The 22,192-nt window shown below is 34.8% G+C and overlaps 1 protein-coding gene across 2 annotated transcripts; it reads left to right on the forward strand.

Moving 5' to 3' along the window:
- Positions 1-18,211: 18,211 nt before the first annotated feature.
- LOC130718697 (FT-interacting protein 3-like) lies at positions 18,212-21,836 on the forward strand. Of its 2 annotated transcripts, none has more exons than XM_057569324.1 (3): positions 18,212-18,518; positions 18,895-18,977; positions 19,175-21,836. In XM_057569324.1, exon 3 carries the CDS (start codon positions 19,256-19,258, stop codon positions 21,581-21,583), a length of 2,328 nt encoding a protein of 775 aa, XP_057425307.1. In that variant the 5' UTR covers positions 18,212-18,518; positions 18,895-18,977; positions 19,175-19,255; the 3' UTR covers positions 21,584-21,836. The 2 variants fall into 2 exon arrangements, with proteins under 2 accessions (XP_057425307.1, XP_057425308.1); XM_057569325.1 differs by lacking the exon at positions 18,212-18,518 and adding an exon at positions 18,594-18,771.
- Positions 21,837-22,192: the final 356 nt, after the last annotated feature.

Genomic DNA, 22,192 nt, shown 5'->3' on the forward strand with positions numbered 1-22,192 from the left:
AACATATATCTATCAATAAAATTCAATTCTCGTGGTTGTTTTCAAGGTCGATTTTGTTTACGCCTCACCCAGCCAACCGCGAGCGAAGAGTCTCTTTCAATCATCACATCATCAAACTGAAACTCTCTGTAAAATAGCAAAGCGTGTAGGATTGCTCTATAATGCACGATGCACAAACTAATGGGTCTGAACTCTTAATTAAAATGATTGGGGTGATCAATCTTGGGCATGAGACAAATAAGAGTACGTGTAATAGCACTATTAAAACAACAAAAATTGAAGGTTTCTTTAGAAGAAATTAAAGACATCATCACCAATGGTATTAATGGTATTGTGCATATCTATTCATGGTATTATGCATATATGTGGAACACAAATTATACATTCTGCACGTGGGGATGACATCAATATATATAAGGTGACATTATAATCAATTCTCATTTTCTAGGATTTTGAGATGAAGACAATGCTTTTTGGGCTCCTTTGGAAGTTATTCTCATCATTGGCTTTTTGAACTGTGATGATGTTGATTCTAGCTCTGTTCTCATTGTGCGTGATGCAGGTACGTCTAATTTAGAGTGTGCTGGTGTTTCCATGCCTAAGGTTGATGGGTTAAGTGGAGGTTCCAACGATATATATGTCTCTCCTTTTAGTGTGTTGTGCCTTATGAGGTGTCGTTAGATGTTGTATTTTCTCATATAAATACTTTTTCACGAGGGGTGCCTAATGGTGCGAAGTATATGAACTTTGTTGTGGAGTTGGTGGATTCAAAACTCGCGGTTCATAGAGGCAGAGGTCTTCCCAAGAAAGTTTATAGGCGTGGAAAGAAGAAGGAAATGGCTGTCTTGATAGCAGAAGACAGAGATGTACCAGGTGCAACTTATGCAATACTTAATGATGTGATTTTTTATATATTGGCTGAATATCAAAATTTGGATTGCGTTTTCAAAAGAGGAGGGAGCGTGTGAGCGATTGGGGAAATCTGTGGTCTTATGTTTCCTAAAACAGACGAGGAGGCAATTAAGACTTGGGTTGAGCACCTTAGAGATACTGATTTTATGTTGTTGGGTTTTGTTAGTTTTTTGCATTTTTTTGTTGTGTTCATTGTTTTTTAGGCGAGATCGTTGTTATCCTACCGCAAGGGTCCAATTTGTTCTTTGACTTTTATTGTTGGCGTTGTACTTAACTCTTTGTCGACAAGATTTGTATCTCGAATCTCTTTGAATTAAGTATAGCTTTTGCTTTTAAAAAAATTATTTATAAGGATAAAATAATTGTAGTTTGAGTTTAAAATTTTTAAGATTTAATATTGTTTAACCCCTTACGGAACTACGAAGTGCCTTATTTGTAAGCAGCAAGTGCACCAGGACGACAAGTACTGCCACACCTGTGCTTACACTAAAGGAGTTTGTGTAATGTGTGGCAAGCAAGTTCTTGACACCAAGTTTTACAAACAAAGCAATGTGTAGTGGATACTGGGCTTGTAGTGCATGTTGCATCTTCTTTTAGGTGCATAAATGCTTGGTCTTTCCATCTAATTGTGTAGTTGGTCCTATCGCTAACAGTGTAACTCTAAGTTGTAAAAAACCAACACAGTGAGGGAGTTTCTATTATTCCTATCTTTCAGAAACTTCTTGTAGAATGTTTATTCATGATCTAAAACATATACACCTGGCGTAAGTTCATGTTTTATTGATCTTTTATGATGTTGTTTGGATGTTTATTGTTAGAACACAAAAGATAAACTGAATGATTATATTAAAAAATAAAAAATAAATAGTTAAATATGTTCTTAGTAACTAGAAAATACGGTTTAATAATATTTGGCCCCTCCAAAAATTCATAGCTTTTAGTCGCCTAACATTAATGATATATGTGTGAAGTTAGTCATTACGGTGCATTTTGTGGTCTAAATCGCCGCTAATATATTTTGTGGCTTGCTAAATCCATAATTAATACTCATGAATCGCCACAAAATAAATATGGACTAATTTCACATATTTCATTAAGGTTGGGACTAATATCTATGAAACTTTATTGGAGGGATCAAATTCAATTCACCTCTATTTTTTGTCTATGATTGGGTGTTGGCTTGTGTTCGAGTACTGTTTTTCCTTCCCTAGAGTTTTTCCCAATGAGTTTTTTTCTAGGAAGGTTTTAATGAGGCTCCTTCATGAGTTGCTCAGACACCATTATAGTGCAAGGAATGTTAAGTGTAAGGCCCAAGTTTTTAAACTTATGCCAAGTAAATAGAATCCTATTCACGATTAGGGTTGATGTATCGTGAAGGGAAACCTGAACTAGAGTTACCAAATGAAATAAATTTATGAAGGAGAAAGTTCAGGAAAAGTCCAAGGATTGCATAATGATCGATAAAAGTTATAGCACGATCGTTACACGCTTAAACCTAGGTCAGAAACCCTAGTATATAGCTAGTTTTCACTTATAGGCACGATGGAAGTTAATTCAAAAAAAATCTTCAGAGAAATGTTAGAACTTCTCTTTTTCCATATATCACAATCGTTTCGAGGCGAAACTCTAGAATCTACGAACGTCCGATTCCAATCATCGGAAGTTTGCCGAAACCGAAACCCTGGTATTTCAAAACCCTAGAATCACCCGACAATGAAGACTTTTTCTATTCGGAACATCAAATGAAGATTCCACACGCGTACACCCATTTCTCTTGATGATTTCAATCTTTCTTCAGAAGGAAGTTTTCTATTCCGACATTCGATGCAAAAAGCAACTTATCGGGTAAAATAGTTTTACACCGACTTTGCATTAGTTACCAAAAATACAAGGAGACCTCATTTTAGTTTTGGAATTCTTTTGCCAAAACATATCTTAGAATTCACGGAGAATGAAGCCGGAAAAATCAGATTCGCGAAACTTTCATTTTACCGCGTTTTTCCAACCTCTATATATAGCAAGAAAGGAGAAAAAATGGCAAATATCTTACCCATTTTCTCTCCAAACCCGCGAGTTCACCAAGAGGAAGAGGAAGAAGAGTTTTTGTTCAATCCTTGCTTGATCGTCGATTAATCAGTTGCTACTTCAAGGTTTTGAGGTATAGTCGCTAATCCTTACCTCTGATCGCTTTTTCCATAGCTTTTCTCTAGACTTTTCTGAGCTGATAGTTTTGAGGTTTTTGCAAAACTATCCTGAATATTTCATTTTTGATTCTAAACATCTTCCCTACGTGCCCAAGATCACTTCTATCGGATTAGTTTTTCCGTTATGTCGCCGAAATTCCGTCGAAATCAATTTATGCCTCAAATACCCATTTTTGGAGTAAAGCTTCGTTCTTTGGGCTGAAAACTATCGCCTTAGCTTAGTGCTAGTAGGATTAGTTGTCATAAGCGTCGTTGGTGACGTCCTCATCCAATTTGCTTTTTGGGATTTCAGTTTTGAAATTCTAAGTTAAAAATAGTGACCAAAATACCCCTGCGACAGTTTTTGATCCGATAATTTTTCCGAGTTTAGAATACTCTTAGTTACGGCCAATGATAGCATAAAAACCAAGTTTGATCGAAGAAAAATCGAACCCTACAATTACCAAAAGTGGCCGAGCACTCTAGCGGGGAGGGAGGAAAATTCCTTTTTCGAAAACTTGTCCTTTCGCGCTAGATTATCGTACCTCGGAGTATGTACTACTTCGTGTAACCTTAGTGATGTATTGATAGCTTAGTTTCCGATAGATTCTGATAGTATTTCTGTGGTTTTGCTCTAAAGGTGATTTTGAGGAATTCCCAGAGGAGCAAGGCTTTGATTGTGAAGAAGTGTTAGAAGATCATCCTGGAGAATCTTCAGGTGAGGGCTACTCACTGAATCTCTAGTTAATGCTTAGGGTCGATGCTTTCGACATTGTTTACTGTTTATGCACTTGTTTGTGTTTGATTGGAAAAATGTTTTCTGAGGCTTCGGCTGACAATGTAGATGATTCATCTACTGATTGCTTTTGAGATTGAAATTCATGCTAAGTGTTAAGTGGGTAATTTAGGATGTGTGATGCATGCCTTATATGCTAAGTGCTACGTGGTTATTGCATAATATGTTGATATATGACATGTTGGTTGATTGTGCTGAGTTAAATATGCTTTTGCAATGAAATCTGAGTTTCTGAATAGTGAGAATAGCGGGCAGGTCATGCCGATTTTATTTTGAGAGTTTTGAGAAAGTTTGATAGGACGAATGAGATTCGGACCTTGTAATGGGGTTTTATGGATCGAGACATTCTCTGGAGTCAGTTGGGGATTAGGAGATCCCGAGAACTTATAAGACTTTTGCGATAAGACTAAAAGGATATTATTTTGAAAAGAAAACTCATAAGACATTAAACAACCTCTAAATCTTCAAATAATGATAACAAACTTGAAAGGAAGCTTCGGATTCAAATTTTAGTTTTGGAAAACGAGAAGTGTCGTCGGATCCAAGTGTTGAGGAGTTGAGAAGTATTGAGTATGTTGATGCTCTTGTGCTGTTGGAGCAGCTGTGTTGTTGGGCTATCCGGGGGATAAGTCCGGGAAATTGATAGTTTCCGAGTATGTTGATACTCTTGCTCGTTGAGCAGTTTTGACCATCGGATGGAGATGAGTCGGATGATTTGGAGATCATCATGAGATATGTGTTGTTGTAGAGATGAGTCTTTTGTCGCAGAATCGACTGTTACCTTAGGGTAAGCTTTTAGAGACATTAGTTTAGCTAGAACACGTGGCGACGTGTCGAGTGAGATTCGGAGACGTTGTTTGACTAATCATCCTGCATTCATGCAACATTAATGAGGTATTAACACAGGACGTACTCTGGACCTCGTCGGTTTCCAAAATGGTCATAAGACCCGGAATGCCGTGTAAGAGCGTTTGTAGACGTCTCTTGTAGCAGACCTACGGGTTACGGCTGATCTGACTACCGTTGTTGTTGGAGTAAGAGGCACGCGGGCCGAAATGGTCCCACCGTGGCTGGTGTTAGGGCTGATCCGTTTGATGTCCATCCCTTTCCGGAATGCATGTGGTTAACTGGGTTAACCGTCATATCATGTCATGCAACATGCATACTGACTTAGTTGTTGAGTGTGATTGATAATTGTTAATCTTACCTGATGCATGTTAAATGTTATTATTGACGTTATGTTCTTTGTGGAATATGCAACCCTAGGATGTTATCCCTAGCTATAAGCCTAAGTGGCTATTTCTTATCTGTACCTATTGGGTTTATTATCTACATAGTTCTTTGGAGTTGACCCTCGCGTCTCCTGTGTGTGTTTTTGGCGGACAACGCCTTTTGTCAGATGTCCATTGCGGACTGGTTCACAATGGTCCACCCTTCGGGGGGGGATTAGATACGAGATGATTGACCAGGATGACCCCGGTTCGTGGGTGGTAAACCCCGCTAGCCACCGCGCGAATCATTCCGGGAGGATCATGGAGGATAGGGTAGATAGGGAAGGACGCTTGATGGAAGGAGTACTGAGGAGGAGCACTATCAGCTTCAACTTGCCACCTGGTGTGCACTGCGGACCAGGATTAGGAGGAGCACTGCCGCCACCGTCGTCTTCGGATGATGAGGACCCCTCCGAGGAGGAGCCTGTGGGAGTGCATTCAGCAGAGTCCAGCACACCCACCGTTGCGATCATTGATGATCATGGTTCGGGCCCCAAGCCCGTTAGTCCAGCATCGGAGCGCATTGCGGTTGTGAGGGGAGGTCGGATAGTGTTTGTAGACTTGGTCGTTCTGGATTCTGATTCAGACGACAATCATGCCAGCGTGTAGGTTTTAGTGCTGGTGTGAGCTCCTCGAGATAGGATTAGTGTAGGAGTAGAGTCTTAGCTCTGAACATCATTTGTTTCTTTGGGGACAAGGTAGTTCCGCCTATAGCTTTTTGTGTGGTTTCTTTACGGGAATCACAGAGAGTTGGTTGGACTTAGGAGGTCTTTTCAGGCCGGTGGGCCAGCTTATTCTCAGTTTTGAGGGATGGTGTTGCGGACACTTCACCTTTATATTTGGTTTGTACATATTGCCTACGGGCGTTACATGTTTCTTCTTTCCGTCAGTTGGAGGTTACTCGTGACGAGGTTGCAACTTACAGCGGGGGCTGTTATATATATTGTATATTAGCTCTGTCGTTTTCGCATTTGGGTTTTATTTAATTCAGTTTTGTCTTAGTTATTATCGAAAAAAAAATATTCACGTTTTTCCGCATTAAGTTTATTTTTGGTTACTAAAGTGACGCCACCGAAATCGGGGTGTTACATTAAGGCTTTTTCATATTTGTCTTTGTCCGGGTATTAGTCTTGTTTATTTGTGCTCACCTATCATGAGAGGGTTGTTCTCATGGTATTATTTTCATTTAAATAAATTTGCTTTTGTTCTAAAAAAAAAATTAACTCATATAAATATCAAATTTCTTCAATTGTAGTAATGAAAGATAACTCAAATACACACGAAATATAAATTAAACAACATGTGAAAGAAATATTAACAAAACGCTAGAAAATATTACATGGAAAAACAACATTGGATCTTGGTGAAAATCTATAGAAATAATTTTATTAATATTTTTTCGCGTGTTTTGTACAAGTAATTTTCAAGGAACTAGTTCCTAATGAAATGCATGGCAAGGTTAGAGCATGTATGAGAAATAAAAACCGAAAATATAATATGCAAGATAGCAATAATAAAGTATCGATAAATGAAACTTAAACCCAAGTAACGAGTCAATACCCGAACTATTTACAAAGCTAATGATGCTTTGATTTTGAGGTTCATTTTTTACTTCAAACCTTTCCTCCCGGTTACAAGCTACCCATTCTTACTCATCTAATATAAATTTAAAACGTAGACTTGATCTTTTGAATGAGACATGAGATGAGGCCATTAATAAAATCAACAAACTCCAAGCTAACTGCTTGGAGGTTATCTAAAATCATTTGTAAGTCAAAACTATAATCAGACATCCCCCACCATCGTTGTTACTACCACTGCCACTATTGCTATTGTCATAAGTTGAAATGGCACTATAACAATTGTTTGAAAGACTGTTTGGAAGAATTGCAAATCTTGAAGGAAAGAGAGGAACATATGCAGAATCTTGCGCACTACCATTGAGTCAAAGGTATCGGTCCATGAATCTTGCCACTTCTCGTGCTAGAGATATTTGAACATAAACTGCAACTTGATCTGAAAAGCAACCAAATTCGTAGACTTATCATTTTATTCAACATTCATGAGTTGGAATATTATTAGCATAATAGTATAAGTTTGAATGTTTACCAAGAATGTAATAAAATTAATTTCAAGACCTGGATGGCTCTGGTACTGCTCTTGTAGGAGAAAAAAACACATGTTTTAATGGTATTTTTAGAGAATTCATGCTTGCTTCAAACACATCAGCCACTATACTCATTGTAGGTCTTTCATTTGGAAACGTTTCAATGTACCATAAACCCACGATGGTCATTCTCTTGTGATAGCATTTTCTTCAGTTGTCATCATCTCGTATGAGAATTGAGACCAAATGAGATTTTGACAACAAGAGAAAATGAGATCGCAAGAGAATTACCATAGCGGGCTTGTGGTACATTCAAGTGTTTCCAATTGAAAGACCTACGATGAGTAGGGTGGCTAATATGTTGGAATTTGGAAGCATGAATTCCCTAGAAATACCACCAAAAACTGTGCTGGTCAATTCAATCATACCAATAAAATAAAATCAGAACAAAGTGAAACTAGAACATGGTAAAACCTAGGAAGAATGATGGAGAAGGTCCTAGTAATCGTAGATGGTAAAGATAATGATTATGCTGATTGTGTAAGTAACTTCATAATGCAACTAGTAGAGTAAGAGAAAGTGTGTGAAGGAAAGGGTGGTGATGGTTACTTAAGGAAGTTTTCTCTTTGGGTGGCATCAATATGGAAAGAGGATGAGAAGAAGGTTACAATGATTTTCCTACAAGTTTTAGCTTGGTTACGAGAGAAGATTGTACAAGATCATGATCAAAATCCATTGGAATCAGTTATATTTATATGCACTTTGATTGAGACTAATTCAAATTTGATTATTTGTTCACTCTAATTTTTAGGAAACTTAGTTGGACTGATTGGATTCAATATTAGGAGGGGAGAAAATGATGGAAGTTTCTTCGAGCTAATTGCTAGGCAATTTCAAGTTTGACATTGTACAAGTGTCTCCTACTTAATTGGTTGTTTAGTTATTTTCTTCTCTCCAAGCTCGACCAAGCTAACATGAGTGTTTTTATTACATGTATACAATACAACAGATGATGGGCTTTTGGCAACTGAATTGGTCGTCTATTTCCATTCATTATTAGCATAATAGTTTTATAAAATTAATTGTAATATTGGATATGACTCTTGTCCTTAGTCCTAGGGGTCTTAGGGGTGTTCATCAAACAAATTGATTTAATAAGAGAAAAATATTGGTGAATTGATAGTGTAATAATGTTTTACATTTTCACTCTACTTTATTTCAAAAAAGTGGAAAATTTATTTATTTATTTAATTATGTGGCATATCTTTTAATTATGATTGATTGTAGTGCAAAAACATTTACCCTTTTAGGATGGAGTGACTTTTTAAGTACTGGTCTAGAGTTAAAGAGTCTTGCCTGAGTGCCCAGTGTAAGGCTCTTAGGTGTAGTCTAGATCTTCTTTAGTTTCGTTCTTATTAAAAGGGCTTATAGTGTCATCTTTCTCTTCCTTTCTGTTTTGATCTAGTTACTTAGTCGGGAGAGGTTGTTCCCAACACGTTATCTTTCTCAATAATATCTTTGCTTTCAAAAACAAAAGTATTTATTATTCTAGTATATCAAAATTAAGCTCATTTGAAAACAAATTAAAATTTGATCCATAAAACTTAAAATAATCAAATTGAGAACCAATAAACTAATACTAATATTTTTTATTCAGTTGAATTTCTTATTTTATTTTCAAAGTTAAACCAATAAAACTCAAACTAAATATTAGAAATATATTTAATTTTGTTTATAAATATATCATGTGTATTTACAATTTATATCAGTGTATATTTGTCAAATGTTGCATTAAAAAATACACTAAATTGTAATATAGGATTTGAAAGTCTAAGTCACCGTATCAAAGGGACCAAGCAAACACTCAATTGTAAAGGTGAATGCATTGTTTAGGAAAACAAAAGTTGAATTGATTGTAATCATACAAGAAAGCATTTAACAATAATACAGTTAAGAAATCAGATTTAGAATACCTCGAGATTGCTAAGTATTCAAATCATATCCATATTTATATATGTGGCTTAAGAATCCTATATGAGTCAACATTATCTGCTTGAATACACCCTAAACAGAGAAGCTATACGTTTCACAGTCCAAAATATGTAGGTTAATTGAAAACATACAAAAAAATAATCCTAATACCTCCTCCTGGAGTGCACCGTTATTTATTCCATACACTATTCTCTTTTGGTTCCATTAATTACCTCGTCAGGAGTAAATTATCCTACTTGTGATACAGTTATTTACGTCGTATAGGATTAAACACATAAAGATAATACACAATTGAAAAGACAAAAAAATTACAAACATATATAAATATGAACTTATAGAGACAACCTCGATAGAGGATGTTTAGCTATCATCATAATATATCACAGAAATTCTAGTAATTTACAACTTACAAAGACAAGAAAATAGTAAGCCTTCAATATCTCTATCTTTCTCTTTCTTCTTCTCCTCATAAGCTCGGTTACAACTTGTTCCTCTGCTGCCATAATGTTTTCTTTAACGTGTCCTCCGATGACCCCTCATCTCGTCTCAACCCCTCCTTTTAATAGAATGAATTATGTTTATGGTTGAAATATTCCAAGCAATAGACAAAAACCTGAGGTGCTTTAACACTGTCAAGACTCGTTAATTAGATATAGCATAAAATTCTGGTTGTGATTTATGGCCGTACTTCCTCTTCAACAAGCAAGTCTTCACAATTTGCATCTTTTTACGTATTTTCTACTGTATTTTCATCCCCCCTTTTGACCTGTCTATTGCAAATTTATCACAAAGAACGTGACTTCTAGAACTTTAATGCAATATCAAGGTACAAAAACATAGGAAAAATCATGTACTTTTGACATGCATTGTTGACTCATGATTTAGAGCTAGATTTCCTTCTATTTTTTAATAGGTAAATTAGGGATATTTTAGTTATTTTAGGATACTTTAGTCTTAATTCATGCTTTTGGGTATTCTCTAGTTCATTTTAGCATTTTCTAGATTTTATTGGGTATTTTTATGTGTTTTTCTTCGATTTTAGTTTGTAGAATTTACTAATGTAATGTGGCTGCTTCTTGTGTGAGCTATTTCTCATAGCAGAATTACTTTCTTGATGATCCAACCGGTCATATTGAAGATCTATGTGTTATAAATAATATATCAAAATTTCAGCCCAATCCAATGGTTTTGTGAATATTCACAATTCATTTTATGAAAAGTGGACAATGTTGTCAGCTTTCTATGATGTTGGCTCATCTGCGCTAGTAAGTGGCGTCGGTGCACCAAGAAGGTGGAGAAAACTTATTTTCCATCGATTTTTAAGGTTTATTTGGCATCTTTTGTCATTCTATTGACCACGGACATAAGGAAACACATTGGGGGAGACTTTTCGAGGCTTGGAAGCTTTGCTAGGGAAATGATCATCTTCTCTATCTCTTGGTCAGGGATTCCTTCTCCTTCTTTTTCTTGTTTCCTAAATTGTATCCATGCTTGGTTTATTTCGCGTTAGACATAAGGGTTACTTTTGGTAGGGGTAGCCTGAATTTGTATGCAATAACCCTTTATTTGAATTCGTGTTGGGAATAAAACATTAGTGCTAGAAATTTGATTAAAATTTCTACTTAAGTCAGACATTATCAAGTAGAAAATAAAGCACAACACTATAGAGAGAACAAATGAGTCATGAGTGAATTGGAATCATGAAGGACACACCTACCAACTAATGAAGTCATACCCTACGTACTTCTTCTCTCTATTGTTTACTTCATTAAACTGCTAGGTACTTCTTCTTCGATTTCAATCAACAATTGATTTCACGCACAATTAATCATTAATCATCTTTTTAGTAGCTAAGTTAGTGGAGATTGGTACATGACAACCACAACCCTCATGTTTGATATTGTTATGACTTTGTGAAATTCTATATAATTGCAGAAGACCTATCAAGTTTTAGTGTTGCTGTCGTGGATTATGCCTTTGTTTATATCGATAGAAGCTAATTACTACTACCCAAGCCTTTATTTTATTTTTTACTGTTGATCGGGTTCATTTCTATTTGATTTGGAGATTGATCACATATTTTGTACCCTCCTTGCACAACATAGAAGGGGACGCTAGTCAACATAGCCAAAACTCCAAAATAGATGAAGACAAGACTCCGACCTGGGATTGAGGTACGAGTGCAAGCTAAAAATGAAGCTAGGAGGGCTTGGGAGGAAGAGGAACGAAGGAGAAATGCAAGGAGATCCATCAGGGATCATGCTATTCCGGTGATTAATCATGATCATGAGGGTACCAGTGTTCCTCCACCTGTTGCTGCCAACAACTTTAAGCTCAAGCCGACATTCATTACATTGGTTAGCCAAGAACAATTTGGTGGAGGCCCTAACGAGGATCCGCATAACCATTTGGACAATTTTACCATCCTGTGCAACTTTATGAACAATTTTTACCAAGAGTCAATTCAGTTGAGGTTTTTTCTTCTCTCTAAGGGGTAAGGCCATAAAGTGGTTCAAATCATTACCTTAAAGTTGGACCGCTGCTTGGGAGGACTTGACTACAATTTTTTTTGGATAAAGAGTAAAATGCTCTTACGGGAGTGAACATTTTACATGAAAATACTTTCATATTTAAACAAATATAAATATATATTTTAATATAACTTCAATAGTTTATATTTTTTAATAAATTTAAGAGTAAATATATTTATATATATTAAATTATAATAATTTGATAGTGGATATATGTTATGTGGGTACTAGAGACTACTATTATTTATACATTAGGGTAAAAAATCACACATGAGTGAACTTTTTGGCATAAAAAAACAAAAAGAAAAATATATTAATCATTATATAGTTTCAGTACTCAACTATATTTTTTAATAATTTCCAGAGTGCATATATTGTGATTATATGACATATGATACTATGAATACTTGAAATTAATTTAATTATTGTATTAAATTAATAAAGAACAAGGAATATATTTTTACACTAACATAAAGTTTATGTATAAAGTGATAATATATAAATATAATTGTTTAAACACGAAATTCAAATGGTTGATTTCTTTTAAATATTGAATTAAAAATAATTATAATCAAATAAAATTTATTTTACCTAAAAGCATGACGTGTGTGAATATGCTCAAGTCTTATTTTTTTATATTAAATTGCTCCCGCAATTCTAAACCGGGTGTGATGAAAGCCAAACGCTTCCCTAAAAGTGAGGCGTCAAGTAATCCAACTCTCGACTCGAGATTCAAATATCAATTTTTTTACCACTACAAGGGTACCAGTTGGGTTAATTCTTTTTACTAACTTTTATCAAAAAATTGCGTATAAGGGTATCTCACGTGTAATTGTTTTACAAGAGTTTTTTAATTTGAATAAAATTTATTAAATTTCTGCATAACATAACTGTAGATATTTTATTTATTTATTTTTAATTATATTTAATTTGAAAATATAAAGTAAAAGGGATATTTGACATCATATCACTAATTTTATGATTATCTATATATATATATATGTAAAGGAGACTTGAGTTTTTGCATGTATTAAATGCATTAAACCATAAAGCTCTCATACCTACATATTAAATACATTAAAAATTAACAAAAAAATATTAACTATATTAAAAACTAAAAAAACTTATATAATTTAAAACTATTCAACTACTTATATTAAATAACAACAATCATAAACTTAAAATTGACTTGAGCTTTGCATTTGATAAAATTTAAAAATTAAAATTAATAATAAAATAATATTTATTAATAAATAATTTAGATAAATACTTTAAAAAAATCTATATATATATATATATATATATATATATATATATATATATATATACCTGAAATTCTGGTTCTCGCACAGGACAGATGTCGAACGCGATGTTGGGACAATCGGTTCGACAATTGCACAACAGTACAGAAATTAAGCCACAACGTTTAATACAGTAGAAACAGCACAGTAGCAACAATAAATCACTAAAAAACACAGAGAATTGTTAACCCAGTTCGGTGCAACATCACCTACATCTGGAGGATACCAATCCAGGAGTCAATTCACTATCAAATAATAGCTCTCAGGTCACATGAAAGTCCCTCCTATACCTAAGTATTCCCCCTTAGTATAGAGCCTCTTCAATGTCTACCACTATTACATAAGTGAATCTAGCTTAGCCCTTCTCCTCTAAGCTATGAGGAAACTTCCTCTAACTCCTAATGACCACTGCCACAGCGATCAAGACATGTTTATCAATAAACAAGTTTGATGAGATTACAACTCAACTAAACAAACCAACTCTAAGCCATATGATTATCAATGGAGGCAGTAGAGAGGTGTACAAAATAACAGAACAAGGACTCACAAAACAAAACCCTAAAAACCCAATCCTTGGGTGCCCAACGCACACTTTGCAACTAGGGTTAAGCCTCCTTAAATAGTCATTCTTCAGGTCTTGATCTTCAATGGGCTTGCACGAAAATAGAGTCCACAAAACAGATCTGGAACAAATCTTTTAAACCAGTAACAAATCTTATCAAATAAGATTTGAACAAAAGATAACAACTTTCACAATTTAAACCAAATCAAATCCTCTTCAACAGATTTGATTCCACTATATTATATTCCAGATAGCACAGAGAAGCTTCTTCAATAACCCTAACTTGATTATCACGAAATCCATCCAAAGCTTCTAGAAAAATCAGCCAAACACACAGCAGATCCGCAGGGACAAATGTCACAGCACGATGTTACAACATCAGCTTCGACATCAGGTTGTTTTTGAAAAAATGCAGACAACCAAAAGTAACAACAATCTCCCCCTTTGTCAAATTTTGTCTAAAACAACTTGAGATTCAGAGAAGATAAACATAACTCCCCCTCAGCAGCGGAACTCCCCCTCAAACGGTGCACATCATTGGGTTGCATATCAGAGACACAACATAAACAGCAGCAGATACATGAGATCACAAGATCAGATCTATTTATTGATCCCTCTTCCTTGGCGTTGTCCATGAAACCAGAATATATTCCCTGGAGCTCACCCAACAGAATAGGGTGCCAGCTCTGATACCAATTGAAATTCTGGTTCTCGCACAGGACAGATGTCGAACGCGATGTTGGGACAATCGGTTCGACAATTGCACAACAGTACAGAAATTAAGCCACAACGTTTAATACAGTAGAAATGCACAGTAGCAACAATAAATCACTAAAAAACACAGAGAATTGTTAACCCAGTTCGGTGCAACATCACCTACATCTGGAGGATACCAATCCAGGAGTCAATTCACTATCAAATAATAGCTCTCAGGTCACATGAAAGGCCCTCCTATACCTAAGTATTCCCCCTTAGTATAGAGCCTCTTCAATGTCTACCACTATTACATAAGTGAATCTAGCTTAGCCCTTCTCCTCTAAGCTATGAGGAAACTTCCTCTAACTCCTAATGACCACTGCCACAGCGATCAAGACATGTTTATCAATAAACAAGTTTGATGAGATTACAACTCAACTAAACAAACCAACTCTAAGCCATATGATTATCAATGGAGGCAGTAGAGAGGTGTACAAAATAACAGAACAAGGACTCACAAAACAAAACCCTAAAAACCCAATCCTTGGGTGCCCAACGCACACTTTGCAACTAGGGTTAAGCCTCCTTAAATAGTCATTCTTCAGGTCTTGATCTTCAATGGGCTTGCACGAAAATAGAGTCCACAAAACAGATCTGGAACAAATCTTTTAAACCAGTAACAAATCTTATCAAATAAGATTTGAACAAAAGATAACAACTTTCACAATTTAAACCAAATCAAATCCTCTTCAACAGATTTGATTCCACTATATTATATTCCAGATAGCACAGAGAAGCTTCTTCAATAACCCTAACTTGATTATCACGAAATCCATCCAAAGCTTCTAGAAAAATCAGCCAAACACACAGCAGATCCGCAGGGACAAATGTCACAGCACGATGTTACAACATCAGCTTCGACATCAGGTTGTTTTTGAAAAAATGCAGACAACCAAAAGTAACAACAATACCTATATCTATCTATATACATATGTAAAGGAAACTTGAAAAAATAGCATTAAACACAAAGAAATAATAAATTTATTTTGTATCAAATACATTAAATACAAAAATTGAAAACTAAATATTATTATTCATTATATTAATTTTTAATTTTTAAACTTTTCAATTTCTAATATTTAAAAGTAAATAATAAAATTTGAAATTTTCAACTTCTGCTATTTAAAATTAAATATTTAAATTTTAATTATTCATTAAAACTTGAGGTGAATTTTTAAAAAAATAATAGTAATTGAAATTTACTACCTTTATATTAATGATAATAATAGATTGTTAATAATAATTTTTTTATATTATTTGAAAATTGTTTATTTTAATTTTAGTTATTAATCATAAGTTGAGAAAGTTTAAGAAAATAACAAATAAAACTTATTACTATTTTTTACTTATAAAAAATATTTTTTAGTATATAATGTCGAAAAAAAAGTTGAAAATTAAATAAAAAAAATTTATAAGGTATTTATTATTACTATATGAATGTGTGTATTATTTGAAAAAGATTCTTTAAATATAATTTTGATCTATTATATAGAAGTAAAAATAAGTTGAGGAAATTTAACAGAGAAAAATAATTATAATAAAAGTTGAATAAATTTAAATTTACTAAATAATATTTTATGATAATAAAATGATAACTTATTATAATTTTTAAAGTTAAAATTATTTCATTGGTGATAAAAAAATTATAAAAAATGTGTTATTATAACTTATATTAAAACCTTATTACTTGATTTGAAATATTTCAAATTCACTTAAGAATTTTTTGAATTATTGAATAAATAAAGTATTAAATTGATTTTTAAGGATTCGTTATGATTAAAAAAAAGAATAACATCTGGGGACAATATTCCCCTTAACTGAGTATCAATGTTTACAACCGGATATTTGATAGATCAGTCCCTCTGCAATTGAAACCACAATAATAAACAAAAAAACAAAGAATTCAAATCAATAGAATAGGTTACAAACAAAAAATTTAAAATTAATTAAATTCTAATTATTAAATATTAATTACTAATTTTGAGTGATATTAATTATATACATATAGAGAACTTTAGTACGAACAATTTAATACACCAAAAATATTATTTTGATGTCTCAACACGATTTTTTATTATATTTATAAAAAAAATATTTTTAATATTTAGTAATTTAGTTGCACTATAATAATTTTTATACTATATTAAAAAAAGAGTATAAATATACCCGTGCAACGCACGGGTATTATATCTAGTCCTAAAGTATAGATAATGATCTTGATTTCATTTATTACATAATAGAGATACAAGACATTGTATTACTAATTAAATGAATGGTTCAACTACATCATATTAAATTTTTATAATTAGTCTAAAAAATTAAAATTATACTTAATTAAATTTTAATTTATCAAATATTTATAGCTACAAAAAATTGTAACGTTCTATATTTAAACTCAAAGAATAAATATATATTTAAGAAAATAAATTTAATGGTAGATAAGTTAGAATTAATTTTTTTTAATTATTTTAATATCATCAATAACCATTAAATGTCATATTAATATTGTATTTATTTTCACAAATATGGAATTGTCGAATATTTAAATTATTGAAAATAGAAAATATAAATATGACATAATCTACCTACTAATAATAATATGAGAGAGAAAAAAACTTAAGACAGACAAAACATGAGAAAGTAACACTTATTAGAGTTGTCACTTTTTTTATTTTGAAAATAATATATAACATATTACTAGTATTGGTCCCGCGCCATGTACAGATGGAATAAAAACACTTTGTCGGCATAAATCAGACATTTTTATATTTCGTCTCCCATTTATCTTTTTTAAATACGTATATCACATATTTAAGTTTTTTTTCTATTCCTAATTAGATTCAAATTCCTTTTTATTTTTTATGCTTTGAATCAATATACGAAAACAATTTTATTCTTCCAAATGTATATACGGAAACATAAAATACATTGTTTTTAGTTAATTTCCAAACCAATCATTTAAAACATTTGATGTCAATTTTTTATGACATATTTGATGTCAATTATTTTCCGAATCAATCATTTAAAATGTAAGATATATTACTTTCATTTTTTTTAGTTTTATTATATAAAAAATAATTATAATCATTAAAAGAAAAGACTTTAACACACATCTTAATGGTAGAAATGTCACAATTATATTAATATCATTAAATGTCAAATTAATACACTAGTTATTTTCAAAAAAAGTTACAATTGACTTTTGTCAATTATTTAATGTCATTAATAACTATTAAATGTAATATTAATACATTAGTTATTTTTAAAAATATTGAATTATTTAATATTTAAATTACTAAAAAATCAGAAAATTTAAATATGACATTATTATTTACATACAAATCATAGTATGAGAGAGAAAACTTATGAAAAAATAAAATAAAATAAAGAGTGACATTTATCGGAGTTGTCACTTTTTAATTTCAAAAATCATATATACTATAAGATTTTTTTATTAAATTGCTCCCGCAATTCTAACCCCGAGTGTGATAAAAGCCAAACACCTCCCCAAAAGTGAGGCGTCTATTAATCCAACTCTCGACTCTCGAGATTCAAATATCATATCAAGTAGTACTGGTTGGGTTAATTCTTTTTATTTAATTCTAATGAAAAAAAAAACGTATAGCCGTATAGGGTTGTCTCACGTGTAAATGTTTGAGAAGCATTTGAAGTGGGTCCAGCTAGTCCACAAACCTGTACTGTACAGCAACACAAAACAAAGCAGAGGTAACGTCAGTGTGGCATTAACCATAAAGCAAAGGGTGGGGAGCTTCTATGCATATTTTGCATAGATTCATGAGATCCTAGCCCCACAATCAGACAAATTAACCAAAGAGAATTAGAGAGAGAAACACACACAACACAAACACCCAAAAAACAAAAGCAACATTACACTCATCTCGTAACATCTCCTCAATTGCAAGAGCCAACAACAACACCAACAGTTTCTTTTCTTTTCTCACTCCCCCACTTCTTCACTTTTTCCCCTCCTCTCTCTCTCTCTCTCTCTCTCAATGCTACCTGGGAATTCACTCTCTTTGCTCTCTGTGTAGTTCTGCTTTTTCTGCAAAAGTCTTTCACGCTTGAAAGCAACTCCATTCTAGCAAGGTAATCCTTCTGCATTTTTTTTACTTCTTCAGCATTCCATAAACACAAAGCACCAAAAGAAAACAACTTTACTTCTTTTTCTTGCTTACCCTTTTCACCATTTGAGGTTTTGCTTGGGTTTCTCAGTTTTTTACATACATGCACACTGTTAATCGATGTTTTGCATTGGTGATTGATGTCTTTGTTTGTTTACTCATGCTGTGGCTTCAATCAGTGAGTTTTTTTGAAGTAAGCGGTGATTGATCTCACATGGGTGTGTCTCAGAATGCTGAAAGTCCAAAGCTTTGAAACGTTACTTTTTCATCCTCTGCTGCATTGTATACCTACATTCTAATGGCTTTCATGCGTTTTTTTTTCTTCTTCTTTTCATTTACAGGGTAATCAATTGGATCTTGTGGCTTTAAAGAAAGCTCTTGGTTTTCTCTGACGTTTAAGCTGCTTCTGAAATCAGAGATCTAGGTTTGCCATTATTGTTAATCTTTCAGCTTTTATCACTAATTAAGAACCCTTTTTGTTGTTCGTTTAGTTTCACCTTCTTTTACGTCGTTTGAGTTTCATTTTGTTTGTGTTTTTCAAAATTTCCCGAATATTTAGGTGGCTCTGTTTGGTATAGCATGTAACGGAAATGACTGTTTTCTTGGTCTTATTTGTTTTAGGCTTCTGGGAACGGTTGTGTTGAATAATCAAAGTTGTTGCTTGGATTATTTTGAATTGGGTTTCTCAGTTTTTGAACCAAGATGATGCAGCGGCCTCCACCTGAAGATTTTCTGTTGAAGGAGACCAAGCCCCACCTTGGTGGGGGAAAGGTTTCTGGTGATAGACACACAAGCACCTATGACCTTGTTGAGCAAATGCAATACCTTTATGTGAGGGTTGTTAAGGCTAAAGACCTTCCGGGGAAAGATGTCACCGGTGGCGTTGATCCTTATGTTGAAGTCAAGCTGGGGAACTACAAAGGCACCACCAGGCACTTTGAGAAGAGAAGCAATCCTGAATGGAGCCAGGTTTTTGCTTTCTCGAAGGACCGGCTTCAGGCTTCGGTGCTGGAGGTTATTGTGAAGGATAAGGATGTTGTGAAGGATGATTTCATTGGGCGTGTCTGGTTTGACCTCAATGAGATCCCGAAACGGGTGCCGCCGGATAGTCCTCTGGCGCCGCAGTGGTATAGGCTCGAGGACAGAAAGGGGGACAAGGCGAAGGGAGAGCTAATGCTGGCTGTTTGGATGGGCACACAGGCTGATGAAGCTTTTCCTGAAGCTTGGCATTCTGATGCTGCAACAGTTAGTGGGACGGATGCTCTAGCGAACATTAGGTCGAAAGTGTACCTGTCTCCTAAGCTTTGGTATTTGAGGGTTAATGTAATTGAGGCACAAGACTTGCAACCAACTGATAAGGGGAGGTATCCTGATGTTTCTGTGAAGGCTGTTCTGGGGAATCAGGCCTTGAGGACTAGAATCTCTCAGAGTAGGAGCATCAATCCATTGTGGAATGAGGATTTGATGTTTGTTGCAGCAGAACCGTTTGAGGAGCACCTGATTTTAAGCGTGGAAGACAGAGTCGCGCCGAACAAAGATGAATTACTGGGGAGGTGTATTATTCCTTTGCAGTTTGTGGACAGGAGACTAGATCACAAACCTGTGAACACTAGATGGTTTAATCTGGAAAGGCATGCTGTCGTGGAGGGAGAAAAGAAGAAAGAAGTCAAATTTGCAAGTAGGATTCACATGAGGATTTGTCTCGAGGGCGGTTACCATGTTTTGGATGAATCAACTCACCACAGCAGCGATCTTCGTCCAACCGCGAAACAGCTGTGGAAGTCCGGTATCGGTGTTCTTGAGCTTGGGATATTGAATGCTCAGGGTTTGATGCCGATGAAAACAAAAGATGGGAGGGGGACAACAGATGCTTACTGTGTAGCGAAATATGGGCAGAAGTGGGTCCGGACTAGGACAATCATTGATAGCTCTACACCGAGGTGGAATGAACAATATACATGGGAGGTTTTTGATCCTTGCACTGTCATTACAATTGGTGTATTTGATAACTGTCATTTGCATGGTGGTGAGAAGGCTGGAGGGACAAAGGATTCGAGGATCGGGAAGGTAAGAATTCGTCTTTCCACCCTTGAGACAGATAGAGTCTACACACACTCCTATCCACTTTTAGTCCTTCACCCCAATGGGCTGAAAAAAATGGGTGAAATTCATTTGGCTGTGAGGTTCACTTGTTCTTCTTTGCTCAACATGATGCACATGTATTCACATCCCTTGTTGCCAAAGATGCACTACATACACCCTTTGACTGTTACCCAGCTTGACAGCTTAAGGCATCAAGCTACTCAGATTGTTTCAATGCGGCTGAGTCGCGCTGAGCCGCCGCTGAGAAAGGAGGTTGTGGAATATATGCTGGATGTGGGTTCCCACATGTGGAGCATGAGAAGAAGCAAGGCTAATTTCTTCAGGATCATGGGAGTTCTGAGTGCATTAATTGCTGTTGGAAAATGGTTTGATCAGATTTGCAATTGGAAAAGTCCAATCACAACCATTCTGATCCATATCTTGTTTATTATACTGGTTATGTACCCTGAGCTTATCTTACCCACAGCTTTCCTTTACCTCTTCCTTATTGGAATTTGGCACTACAGATGGAGGCCAAGGCACCCTCCTCACATGGACACTCGTCTTTCTCATGCGGATTCAGCACACCCTGATGAGCTAGATGAGGAATTCGACACATTCCCGACCTCCCGGCCTTCTGATATCGTCCGGATGAGATATGACAGGCTTAGGAGCATTGCTGGGAGGATTCAGACTGTTGTTGGGGACTTGGCCACTCAAGGGGAAAGGCTGCAGTCTTTGCTCAGCTGGCGCGATCCGAGAGCCACTGCCCTGTTTGTGATTTTCTGCCTGATTGCTGCTAGTGTGCTGTATGTGACTCCATTCCAAGTTGTGGCCTTCTTGGCTGGAATTTATGTGTTGAGACACCCCAGGTTTCGCCATAAGCTTCCTTCGACACCGCTGAATTTCTTTAGGAGGTTGCCTGCAAGAACTGATTCCATGCTTTGAGTTATCACCCAAAATGAGAGCAGAGTGAGGAATGCTTTTACTTTCATTGTTCAGCACCAGATTTTGTTTTCTGGTTTTATGCTTGATAATGTTGATGACCTTCTCCTGAAGGCAGTAGTAGATTTTGGGGATTTATTGTTCTATCATTATGTCATAGGATTTTCTCTTTTGACTTTTGAACCCTATGGTAGTCCTTGTTAATTTGTAGGTTTAAGTTGAAATTAACTTCTGCAGAATTATTCATGCTTAGTCACATGTGGTAGTTTTTCTCGATGGTGATGGTATAATTTCTGATTTAGGCTTAAAAGGTGTTTTTGGTACCCGATAATATTGAAAATAGATGGCTTTGTTCTATTCATTTATTTTTTGTTAGGTTCGGGCTCGTTTTTTTACTGAAAAAGATATCATTTAAATAGACAGGGCAATAAAAACAAAATAGACAGGACAATAGTCGTAAGCAATAGACTGGATACAATGTGGAGTAGAACCCAACCAAGTTTCATCCGAACAAGTTAAAGATTTTTGACCAAAAAAAAAAAGTTAAAGATTGATTAGCTAAAAGTTGAGGACTATGTGGAAGCTGTCAGGGGGCTATGAGGTACGCGATGT

This window comes from Lotus japonicus, chromosome 5 (genome assembly GCF_012489685.1).
Source record: "Lotus japonicus ecotype B-129 chromosome 5, LjGifu_v1.2".
Classification (NCBI taxonomy): Eukaryota; Viridiplantae; Streptophyta; class Magnoliopsida; order Fabales; family Fabaceae; genus Lotus; species Lotus japonicus.